We start from the raw sequence: 12,684 nt of genomic DNA on the forward strand, positions 1-12,684 counted from the left end.
ATTTATTTTTTCTTTTTTTAAATGTGGTTACTAGAAAATTTAGAATTACATATATGGCTCACACATTTGTGGATTGCACTGTATTTCTATTGGACAGAGCCATTTTAGGGTATTTTGGGGGGAGGAAAAAAAAGCACTGCAAGTATCCAATGTTAAAATTAAACACAGAGACCACACTTGAAAATCCCTGGGCAGACGAAATCAGATAGTTATATACGCAAATGTTTTAGCTCACTTTGCAAGACAAGCAAGATTAACTTAACCTGGGTGACTTCTTGCTTATGTCTGAAAATCATAAGCAAAACTTAAATCGTTTGCCAAAACTGATAGGAGGTAACCACTAACCAATTTCCTTTCAGTTAAGAAAATTCTAATATTATAGCCAAACACGGTAAAGAATGAACACTCATCGCCTTTACACGACATAAGCTGCTTTATAACAATATATCTCTAAGCCTCATTCCATATTTTAGTTTAAGCACTCCTGGTTTGCAAACTTTTTGGTACATGCACAATAAACTTTCACAAATTACTACTTCAGTGATTTGCTGGCTTTACTTCTATTTTCTGTTTTAGTTTTTTAATGAACTTTTTTTTTCATTTAATGTACTTTTGACCGCAAGTGGTCCTATAGGCTAACAAATTTGGGCCTGTAGGACCTTCCCAGGGGACATCAACCCTAAGCCATTCACACAAACCCTCTTGTTCTGAAAACAGGGAGAGACTGCTGAGGAGACTATAGTGCCTGCTTCTCTACCCTATCTCTAGCTTCCTAAATCTCCTGCAATCATTTGTGGTTTAGCTTGATAAATGCATTTCTCCTGATGGGACAGACAGGTATCTATATGGAAATATTAAAAACAGAAACAAAAACAAACTGTAGCTTTTATTACTCATTTGGCCTCAAAAGACAGAATCTATCTCAAAAATGTCGAACAGCTTTTGAAGTTAGTATAGTTTACTGGAGAAGGACTAAATTAATCACCTGACAGATATTGCTAGTAATTCTAGAACATGAGGTAGATTTGGAAGTGTGCCTGTGACAAGGGTGGTAAATGATGAAACCAAGAATGACATATGTGAAGTGATATCTGTAGGTGGCACATGGGAGTGACTGTGGTACCCCCAAGAATGTGGGAACAAAGGAAATCAGTTGCCTTCTGAGAGCTGACTCTGGAAATTACACAAACATCTAAAAGGCAGGGTTCCCAATTCAAGTGCCTATGGTGTCTATGAAAGTGGGCCTAACTTCAGGTCTGAGATTTAATTGTCCACCCACAGGTGCAGCTGGACTTCTATTCAGGTATTTTTGCTGTATCGGCCCGCTATTATCAAATCTGATTTTTAAAGAGATAACCTAGATGTTTAAGTGCTTGCAGCTAATCCTAAAAAATTAATAAGCACTTTGAGATCTGAACCAAATAACTCTCGTCTTAAAATCAACAAACAAACTTCCTTTGTTTTGCTTTGTATTTAGAACAAAGTTTTGATCACATTTTTTAATGAAAATTAGTCTACCTTGAGAATTAAGTACCATTTACAGGTACTGACCATATACCAAATACCCCAATGCCAGGTAGTTGTTTTGATTGGAGAGTTTAAGTAACTTCTTGATCATAGAGTTCCTTAAGTGTTGCTACTGGGAGTCTAACGTAGGTGCCTATTTTCAGTGCCTGTTTTGTCATTCCAGGTACCTGAGAGCTGGTTAATGTTCTGGGAATAAAAATTTTCAGATCCCCCAGTAAGAGTGGATTTATACTGATATGCACCCTACTGGCCTGCTCTGTTTCTCTTCTCCCCAAGACCAAGTCGCATAGGTCCTGAGCCCAGTATGAATATCTGGTAACTATAGTACTTGTATCTACCAATGTGAAATCATCAGTTGGCATGCCGGTAATCTAATTCTGCGATTTTGGCTAATCCAAATCCATTCCTGAGAGATGGATCCTCTCATTGAACACTAAGTAATTTGGTTTCTAACCCTGGGAGAAGGGTGGCTAGATCAGACAGGTGGTAAACTCATCTAGGAAAATAAATGCCCCTAGTAAGCTGGGAAATAGCACCTGGTTTCTATCAACAATCTGACCTGTGTAAAGACTTCATCAGAAAGCACATTTTTCAGTCATTTCCAATTTCTTCTTTATAAACATGTTAAAGGAACAGAGAGTTCCAATAAAGCTAGTTTCATTGGAAAAGCAACCTAGCCAAAAGCAACCTAGCCTAGCCAGCAAATGTAGCACAGTAGGTAACTTTGATTTGAGAAACAATGTCCCCGTTGGGCCTAGGATTTGCATGAAAATCCCCCTTGAGGTATACCTTCACAAAAACAGCTGCTCTCCAGGAGCACCTAAACCTCCTCATATTTATTGTTTCACACTGCAAAACATGTTTTAAGACAATCCCTTTCCAACTGAAATATCTAAATCCAATTGAAAATCCCCAACGGAAGTTGCAGATAGATTACAATATGACAGGAAAAATCAAGAGATTTGCAAAAGGAAGTGGGCAAGTTTGTTCAAGTGGGCAAGGAAGTGGTGTGAGCGAAAGTGGCCAGAAAGGTCATCTCAGCCTCCCAAGGAGAAACTACATGAGCACTGCAGTCCACTAAATAGCTGGGTGGAAACCCAAAGTCAAACCTCTGTTGGAGAGGGCTCTGTCCCTAAAAATGAGTGCATGGTTTGAATGAGCTGTTTGGCTGTGTTGGTGTAGTCTAGTTGCAGTATAGATTTTGGACATCATAGGTTCCTGTTCTCCCGACATTTTATTTCTGGAAAGCGTGTTAGAGAAGTGAACTGACAGAGGCAGAATGAGAATGCACTATGGAATTCAAGTCCAAGACCATCTTTCTCCAATGACTGCATAAGCACATTCAGGAAAGCTTCTATAATTTAACGTAACGCATGCAATATAGGTCTTGTCTAGACTAGGTATTAGAGGGGCTTGGCCCAGGGTCTACTGAGTTTAAGAAGCCCTCTTTTACAACTGGTGGATCTCGACTCACTTTTCTTAGTAGGAAACTAATTAGGTCATCTGATATGAATTTGGAGATAGCCCTAAGTTAGAATTTCACGTTGGAGTATTTTTTTCAAGTCATCAGAGACAGTAACCCTCAGCAACAAGACATGGATTGTGGAGGTAGAAGAAAGCTCTCTGAACTCTTCACCAAACTTTCAAACCAGAGAGAGACTTTCTCTTTTCCTTTGCCTTTTCTCTGAGGCCTCATGAAACCAAGAGCTGGGTTATTCCTGCAGATTTTTGGAAAATTGATACTGAGGGTATCATGTGAAGTCAAACTGTGTCAAGAGGGTGGAAGTTAGGTCTGTATTCATAGATTTTGTTATTTTAATGCTTCTTTCCCATTACTTATTATATACTGGATGTGTCTTCTAATTAAAGTATTAAATTATTTAATCATTTAACCCTCCCTATGTGTAAGTACATTTCATTTAACAGGTGAAGAAACTAAGGCATAAATGAGTTACATAACTTGCTTTAGGTTAAAAAGCCAAGTCTGTGAAGTATTGGGATTAGAAACCAGGCAACTGTGCTCCAGAGTGCGACAAGGCACTAGATTGTCTCATGTTGGACAAAGAAATCTGGGGAAGGTGTGTCCTAGGAAAGCAAGACTTAAATTCTGCCATGAAGGCAGAAGGGTTGTGAGGTCTCCAAGTTCCATACCATCAGCTTGCTGTAGCAGTAAGGCCTGCAGATGGACCCATGAGAGTATCTCTGCTGGAATCTTTTGGTGAAGAACAAGGAGTTTCAGGAAATTTTGGAATCTATTTGATTTTAGTACTTGAGAATTAGGCCTCATACTCTCTCCTTTGCTGAGCAGCACATGAAAGGAGAGGCAGGATTTCTAGGCACCCATAGGAGCCACTATTCCTCACCATATTTCAAATTCCAGATTGGTGCTGTTGACATCCGGGTCATCAAAAGCACAAGTCAGCAAGTGCTGGGTTCCATCCACTTCCAACTGACTGTAGCAAGAGAATGAATAGTCATCCAGCTCAGCATCTTCAAACTCTCCTGGGGAAAAACAAACCTGCAGCTGTTAATGAAGCAAATGAGTGCATCCTTTTGAAATCTGGAGTGACATTAATGAAATAGCAGCCTTTTGGGGCAGACGTGAAAGAGTGATTATAGGTTTATCTAAAGAAGAAAAGCCCAAGGGAAAAGACAGAAAAACCAATAGCAAAACCCAAACTGAAAAGACCCCAAACCCAAACCAAATCAATATCTAATGAGCGCAGATTTTTCTAACAGGAAAAAAAAATCATCACAATTAATAAATAACTTCCAAATATTTCTAAATATTTCTGCCATTGGGTTAGTGCATTAGAGATCTAGAATAAAATACTAAATACACTCTTTCTTTTTCACACTGTTAATGTCTTCTGTTAATTGGTATATTTCAAGTAAGAGATACCTTATCTCCATTATTCAAAAGCTACCTAATCTAACCTTTGACTTTATCACTGATCTTTATTTATTTCCTCCCAAGTATTTCTTTTTTGAATGAAGGAAGATGAGAACTATCTTACAGTCAGAAGTTCCCTTTTTAAGGGATAGCTTTTTCTTGCCGAAATAGCCACCCCAACTAAAAGTACAATTGATTATCTCCATTGTGTGAATATTTATTTAAAGCAATTTGTCTTAAGCTACTAAGGCAAATGTGGTTAGAAAAAATTAGACCTGCCAGGACTCAGATCTAGGGGACCTTTGCATGAATCCTACAGGAATCCTATAGGTACTGCTTCTACATGTATAGATCCTTCATCTATAGAAATTGTATCTTAAAGACATCAGAATTCTCAAAGAATGTAGAGAATCGGATTTTTTTTTCAGCCTCTTTTGGGAAGTACAATCTGTCACAGATAGTATTCAATTTCTTTCTTTCTTTTTTTAAAGATTTTATTTATTTATTTGACAGAGAGAGACAGAGAGAGAGGGAACACAAGCAGGGGGAGTGGGAGCGGGAGAAGCTGACTTCCTGCGGAGCAGGGAGCCCAATGCGGGGCTCAATCCCAGGACCCTGGGATCATGACCTGAGCCAAAGGCAGACGCTTAATGACTGAGCCACCCAGGCGCCGCTAGTATTCAATTTCTTAAACTCGGTTGAGGCCCCTAAGATTAAATAGATATTTTGTATATATATTTCACAATATTTAATAGAAAAAAAATTGTCAGCAAATATACTTGGACTGGGACCTGAGAAAATCCAGCGTAACTGAAGCCATTCTCAGAGTGGTCAAGTGTTAGCCTGTGATGGCTTCCAGGTCCATCAATACTAGAAATTACCTTGACCCATCAATACTAGAAATTAGAAGCACCTAGGGTTTTAAATAAGATATAGAATGTATTAAAATTAACCCCAGTTGAGTGTCCTGAAGTCAATGAAATGTAGAAACAAAATCTTCTTTACTTAAATAACTAAGTAGGTCTGTGGGAAAGTTAGTAAAGTTTGTTGTGAGCAGACTAGCTGGGTGACAGTTTGGTTCAGTCAAAGCCACAAATCTTGAAAAGCTAGATCTAGATAAGAGCTGTGGGCACTGCTCTTTCTGACCATTCCTAGAACCCACTAGGTTCACAATTCTGCCACTAGCAAAGACTTCTTATGTAATTTCAGCAGGGTATAGCCCTCCTCCTGATGACAGTTTTAAATAATGAGGGCAAACCCACCATTTAGGGCTCATATTTTAAAGCATGTTCATTCCTAATCTTATAGGACTAAGGTTTTGTCTCCGAAGAACTGGCTCTTTTCTCAGTGGAATGGTTCTAGGTGGCTTTAGCCTGCCCTTACTTAGCAGTCCTCACTCTGTCTCAACATTTTCTCTTCTTTGAATCTTCCACCAATCCTATACAACAGAACCCACATTACTATTTGGATTCAGACTACTGTGGGTCAGCTTTGTCTCCAAAATTCTTCAACATACAATATAAGCCAGAGAGAGCACAGTCTAGCAGAGGCTGAGCACGAGTAGAATAAAGCGCTCCCACCGCCCTTAGCCATCCAATCTGGTGGAGTGAGTCTGATGTATATTTTCACACAAGATGCAAAGCACAATTAAAGTGGCTATGTTTTGAGAAGCAGTTCATCAGCTCCTTAGCCAATAAAGTTGCTTTGTAACCAAGAAAAGTTCCCTTCAACAACTTGCAAAATTGCAAGGCATTTTACAAAGAGAATATTACACTTGATCTAAACTGAACAATTCTTAGGTAAGGGGTAATATACACAGTGGTTAAGACCTCTAGCACCAGAGCTGGACAGATGTGGGTTTAAATTCTCGCTAGTCTACTTTTTAGCTGTGGTCCCTGTCAGGTTACTCAACCTCTCCATGACTCATTGTTTCAATATTGAAACTCACATTATTTTGAGGAATCATTGAACAAAATATATGCAAAGACTTAGCTTAGAACACAGTAAGCACCCAATAAGGGTTAGCTATGACTATTATTTTTTTTTAACAATAAGTAATGAAAAGGTAAAATGAGAATTCTAATTCTGGAATATACGTGAAAACTGTGGGGCTCCTTTGAAAAAGAATTCTATGTCAAAGATATTATTACTATGGCTTTGAAATTACATAGAACTTTTGAACAGTGAGTTAACCTATTATTCTTTAAATGCTCACTATGTAAGCATATTTTTCTATAAAAATTTAATTTTTAGAATATGTATGATAGACAAGGCCGTGTGGCTTAAAAATCTTCCTATTGAAAAGAATTAGTTGATTAAAAGTATGAATGGCTTGGATTTAAAAAAAAAATCCCTTTCTTCTCTTGCTCATCCTTGTGGTTATCAAAGAACTAATCTTTCAACAAATAACAGCTGATTATTATACACCCCAAACTGAAAAGTATTTTGGCGAGATCAGTGTGGATGATTGGTTAGATCTCCTAAATCAATCTGAAATTTAAGAAGTTGAAGTGAAAACTCAGCTTTCAGTTAGAATTTTTATTTCTTTGGGGAAAAAAAGTATGGCCACCAGGGAGAAATAGAGGGAATAGCTTATACTCTGAAGAGTAAGAATTAGGTGTTACTTGCCAACCAGCTATCTGTGTAAACATAAGGCAACACTTTCGAATAATAACCATCCCCACAAAGTGATTCATACATGGTCACGCTGTGAAAAATGTCAGCACTCTGACAATTCCGTTAGTGAAAATATTCTAGGGATTTCCAATCTTAGTAAATACATGGCTTAACATATCTAAGCTTAATCATTGAGCTGATGTGTTTGATAACCTTGATAAGAAAATCCTTTTTAACTCTTAAAGTAAAAGGGCTTAATTACCAGGAACAAATGGGTGGTCCAAATTCCCAGATGGCTCCTGTTGCGGCTGTTTTGCCTTTGTCTCAGTTTTGTTGTAATTACAACTTATTTACTAAGTAGGCAGCATCGGCTTCTAGGTGCTAAGTATTTCAAGGATCCCAAAGAGAGTTATTATATGATGATAAATTTGTCCATATGGAGAAAATTAAATGTATTTTAATGAGACAACTCATTCAGATCTTTCGCTGTTCAGTTATTGCCTAAGAATCTCACATAAATCTATCAAAACTAAAGTATTTTGAAGAAATTTTCAAATACTCAATTCAAATACTGAATTCAGTTCTAGACAATCTTTTAGGTGCTAGAGATATGGCATTGGTGAGAGCAGACAAAGCTGTTGTTTCGAAATTATTTTATCATGAAATTCATGCTTTTGGAACCTCCGAAAAAGCTAAGCAAAACAAATTTAACTTGATTTTTTTAACAAGGTAAAACTGCCTTGGAGATTCTCCAATAAGTACAGCCATTGTGTCTATATTGTCTATATGGGTGTTCTTTTTGTGAGAGCAGAGGCATCGACCGACATTTAAGATTCACCTTTAGAGAGTCAAATGCATTCCTTTCTGACAATTCTAAGACTTTATGAACCATCTGTAGTATTGTCCCCAGACGCCCTGTCCTGGTGGTTGGAACTTACAAAATGACTGAGCATGTGGCAAGTTCTCCAACTCCATTCCAACCCGGTGTCCAGATCAGGTCTGTTAGGGATCTGAGTAATCTGAAGCATATGCTTGAGATCATCTGAAATCCTAAAGAAAAGTTAGAAATGACTCACCATTCTGTGCATAGCCACTTTCTCCAGAAACGGCTTGAAGTAAATAGAAAACCATACCAAAAGCTGTACCCAGAATCGTCATTCTGAGAGAGAGAAAGAAAGGAGAGGGGAGGTGTGTGAGCCTATGCGTAGGAATGAATGAGAGAGAGTGAGCACCAGCGCAAGAGAGCCAGAGACAAATCTACAGCTTTAGCATTTTATACTTATTTAACCACAGACAGGGGGAAGTATAAACACAGCAAAAAAGAAGGCAAGTGCCAGAAACAGGAAGTCTGAGTAAAAGTATTGCTGTTGTAAGCAGAGGTAGAGGAAATGAAGGGATAGAAGAACATTTGAATTATTGTACCTCTTTGGCATTCCTGACAGCCCCCAAACTTACTCCACTTATTCCAGAGTAAGGTAGTACATTCAAATCTAGCCCCAAACTACCTGAGACTAGAATGTGAACAAGTTTCAGTTAAAAAAAAAAAAATCACAAGACAAAACTAAACTTAGAAAGCTAATCAGTTGATTGTCTGGGGTGCGTTTCTCTTTAAGGAAAGATTCTGCACTTCATGAAGTAATGTATTGCAGGTTATTTTAAATAGTTCACCTCTAATCTCTGAACATACACACTAGAGAGTTTCACAAGAACAGCAATTTTGTTTGGTTTTCTGTGTATCCCTAATACTTACTTATACCTTGCTCATCAAAGTAGGCATTCAAGAATTATTTATTTAGTTTAGGAGTTGGCTAACTACGACCAAGGGGCGGAATTTGGCCCACCACCTGTTCTTGCAAATAAGGTTTTATTGGAACACAGTTACTGTTGTGCTACAACAGCAGAGTTGAGGACCTGAGGCAGAAACCGTATGGCACACAAAATGTAAAATCTTCACTCTCTGGTCCTTCACAGAAAAAAATAAAAGCTGTTGATCCCTTGTTCCCTTGTTTATTGGGTAACACAGTTATTTTCTCAGTGTGGGTTTTTTTTTTTTTTTTTTTAACCCACAAAAAACAAAAATTTTTTTTTTTTTTAAAGATTTTATTTACTTATGTGAGACAGCGAGAATGAGAGAGAGCCAGAGCATGAGAGTGGGGAGGGTGAGAGGGAGCCCGATGTGGGACTGGATCCCGGGACTCCAGGAGCATGACCTGAGCCGAAGGCAGTCGCCCAACCAACTGAGCCACCCAGGTGCCCATCAGTGTGGTTTTAATAGGATTATATTTGTGAAAAGTGATTGCCACACAACATTACAGGAACATACAGTATTTGCGAACCACATTGGTACCTGCCTATACGTGCGTATGGGGCAAAAGCTTGGGCCAATGACGAAGATAATTCAGACTCTCCTTAAACTCATCTGCCAATCAAAACTGCTCCCAACATGGCCCCTGGGTTAAAGTAGTCATATTTGTTAAGTCTAACTGACTTCCTGGTAATTGTTGTATCTTTTTCTTTAAACAACTATTAGTATCCAAATGAAGGTGCAGGTTGATAGCAATCCTGCAATGACTCCCAAAACCCCGAGGTCCGCTCAGGTCTTCCACTGGCTAATCACCTGGTTTGGAACTAGAAAACACCCCTCAGCTCTCTTTTAGAAAAAAGCCACAAGACTGAAATTTCAAGGTGATGAGTACTGAGATGCTGAGCGGACAGTGAGTAGTGAACTTCCGTTTGATTCACAGACATTGGGTAGATATCGGTCTATTGGGCTATAAAAATGGCTGCATTAGCAAAGTTGAACAACACCTCCAAAGTGTAAAACAGAGAGAGTCTTTGAAAGCTGCATGAGTTCGCTTATGTCATCATTGCAGTGATTGTGACAATCTCATAAAATGAGAAAAGAAGTGGGGCACCTGTACAGTCTCTGGAAGCCTGTCTTCACTGTTGAGGCAGATCCAGTGACAGAGATGGGGTACCCTGTTCATAAGATCACATTCTGGACTGCAAGCTCAAGGGATGTTTCAGAACAAGAAGCCAACCGCATGCACATAATCATCTCCTCCATCTGCTGAGGTTTTCTTTTGGCATTTTGAAACATATTTCAAAGAGTGATAATTTTGTGCGTCAGATAATAATTTGTGCCCAATAATTGTCTTGAAAGCTTGGTTAGAAAATCATGAACCTGATTCATAAAAATTGGTATGTTTTTGCATGGAGCTGAATATCCTTTTGAGAAAGATATAATTATAAATTCCCATGAACTAAATAAGTGTTAAAGAAGGAATCACGAATTATATCTATCCACCAACACAGGTCTCATGAATTGCTCAGATTGTCACTCCATGGGTGAGTAATTGGGTTGTGTCTCTTTAAATTCTCTTGTTTATCATTTTAGTGGACTATCATTTTGATTGTATCTCTTTCCTTTAGTTGTGAAGATGTAAAAGAACAAAGCCAAGACACAATATTTTGGTACAGCATGTGCTAGTTTGCTCAGGGGATTTCCACTGGTGTACTTACTCTTTTTGGGTGGGGCAGGAGATGCCGAAGGACCTAGAGAGAAACCTAGATATAGTGCAGGGAGCTCAAAGAAAAGAGATGCCTCACCAGTCCTTCTAGAGATTCTGGGGGAGCAATGGTGCCTTCCCTACTTTCTTCACCCAGGTCTTGCTTAAGGCCTTTGGAAACTTAGGAAGAAGTTGCTTCACCTACTCCCCCAGTTGAGAGACATTCACTATGTTGCTTTGTCATTACTCTGTGAGAGAAGTGGAGAGCTAAGAAAAGCAGATCAGAAAAGATGCCCAGGGCATCTGAGTCTCCACCTGCAAAGTCAGGATCCCAGCAGTGGACGGAGGACAAAGCAGATCCTTGGACGCTGCAGCCTGATTGCTGCACACATCCCCCCTTCTCTTCTCCCATCATTTCCTTTCATCACTACCTTCTCTTTTCCCTCTATGTTGTCTTCCTTTAGTCTCATGAGTTCCTATGATGTGGTAAATCATAGAAAAGGAAAGGTATTTTATTGTTTCTCATATACAAGCAGAACACGGTGACCTTGTAAGACTCCTGGTGTCAACTGGTCACAACTTTCCTTTCTTCCTTTGTGTGTGTATGTGTGTGTGTGTGATCATTCAGACTGTTTATTAAACAGAGAAAGCAAGAATGATTTTCATTTTCCTACTGTAATAAGTAATGTCTATAACTTTGTGTATAACAAGTAGAGTCCTGAAGAGCTCAGAAAACTCACCTTTTAGCCAGATTTGAGATTACTCAAATCTCAAATAGTGGGGTGGAAGAATGTGGTGCACCCTTTACTTGGCTGTTTGTAGTTTGTTTTCTTGGTAAAAATCCACTCCAGGAAGCCCCAGGTTTTGTCTCTTTGTCCCAATCTGTAAGGACAAAGATTTTCCTGGGCAAATTCAGGCTGAGAATCTTATTACTAATCCTTACTCTCTGAACTCATCTCTTAGGACCAGAAATTTCATTTCCATCCTTGACAGAAATTATAAATTTCGTGGGTCAGGCACCAATGCATTATCTCTTTCAGCACCCTTGGGAAACAAACTGTTTCAAGAGCAAAGGCACTCCTCAGAGTCAGCTTTTGTATGAAGCTTATAAAAGAGCCGTTAACATTTAGTAATTTGGCCCAAATGAGAAAGATTTAAAAGTTACTCACCTTGTGATTGGACATTGAAGGACAATAAAATGAAACAGCAGCTACAACAATAGTAATAATAAGCAGTATATGTTGCTACAGGAATATCCTGGGCAAAATCTAATGTTTAAAAAATACTCAGAGAGTTCCAAAACATGTTCTATGAAATCTTTGAACGTGCCCTCCTCCCATTGTCACTTACCTTCTTTAATTAACAGTAAGATATTATCCATAAGAAGGGAAACAGTCTTGCGCACCTGCCTTCTGCTGGAAGAGGGAAATCCAGGCCAGCTCAGTGGAGTGACTGGGGACCCCCAAGAACTATGAAAAAAAAAAAAAGAGGAAAACCCCCCAGGGTGTCAAGTTGGTGAGGATGACTGTAGGGAGCCCTAATCATGCTCTAGTCCAAAATGAATTGTTTTAGCATTTTATCAGTGTGTGCTGAGTCAGTCCCCAGTGCTCTAAGGGGGAGTCCCAGCATCGTAAAGTTTCATTTCCAGGAGCACAGCGTTTTCCTTGTTGTGGCTCTTCTTTCATTTCCCTTTCCTCCTTACCCTGTGTCTTCAGCCCCATACCTTGCTGTCATTGTCATGCAATGAGTTCTTTCTGGGCAGAGTTTGAAATGTCAGAGCTCTTTTGCCCTGACAAGATCTTAGTCTCTGTCTTTGGATACAACAAAAATGGAGTCTTTGAGTGCCCGTTTTTCACTCTTTCATTTCTACCAGAAAGAGAGTGTTTTGATGTCAATACATGCTCAAATTTTGATAAAAACGTGAACCGGAGTGCCGATCCTTGTGGAAAGTGGTCTGTCTGCTGGCAATGATGGCAGATCCCGGCGCTTTGGGGGTCCTTCCCCAGGACAGTTCCTTCCTGGGGACAGGTCCTTCCCCAGGACAGGTCATTCCCAACGGACAGTTCACAGAAGGCTCCTGCTCACAGCTCTGGGGTCAGTGCCTTGTAGTGTTTTGGAGAAAAGTCCAGATTAAGTGAC

The 12,684-nt window shown here is 39.2% G+C and overlaps 1 protein-coding gene across 3 annotated transcripts in view; it reads right to left on the reverse strand.

Moving 5' to 3' along the window:
* IL7R (interleukin 7 receptor) overlaps positions 1–12,056 on the reverse strand; it is a 33,720-nt gene extending 21,664 nt beyond the window's left edge. Inside the window, exons 1-3 of one of the 3 annotated variants that reach the window (XM_073891021.1) lie at positions 11,896–12,028; positions 7,975–8,086; positions 3,891–4,029 (exon numbers count right to left, since the gene is read on the reverse strand). Coding sequence is in view for 2 of the 3 variants with exons in the window: in XM_025867408.2 (XP_025723193.1) it covers positions 3,891–4,029; positions 8,113–8,194 (221 nt within the window). In the remaining variant the exon portion in view is untranslated. Of the gene's footprint in view, positions 1–3,890; positions 4,030–7,974; positions 8,087–8,112; positions 8,300–11,895 lie in introns of those variants that run through there. The other 2 variants (XM_073891020.1, XM_025867408.2) reach the window with 2 other exon arrangements.
* Positions 12,057–12,684: the final 628 nt, after the last annotated feature.

This window comes from Callorhinus ursinus, unplaced genomic scaffold, assembly GCF_003265705.2.
Source record: "Callorhinus ursinus isolate GAN/ISIS: 27379988/994484 unplaced genomic scaffold, GSC_fseal_2.0 scaffold3, whole genome shotgun sequence".
NCBI lineage: Eukaryota > Metazoa > Chordata > Mammalia > Carnivora > Otariidae > Callorhinus > Callorhinus ursinus.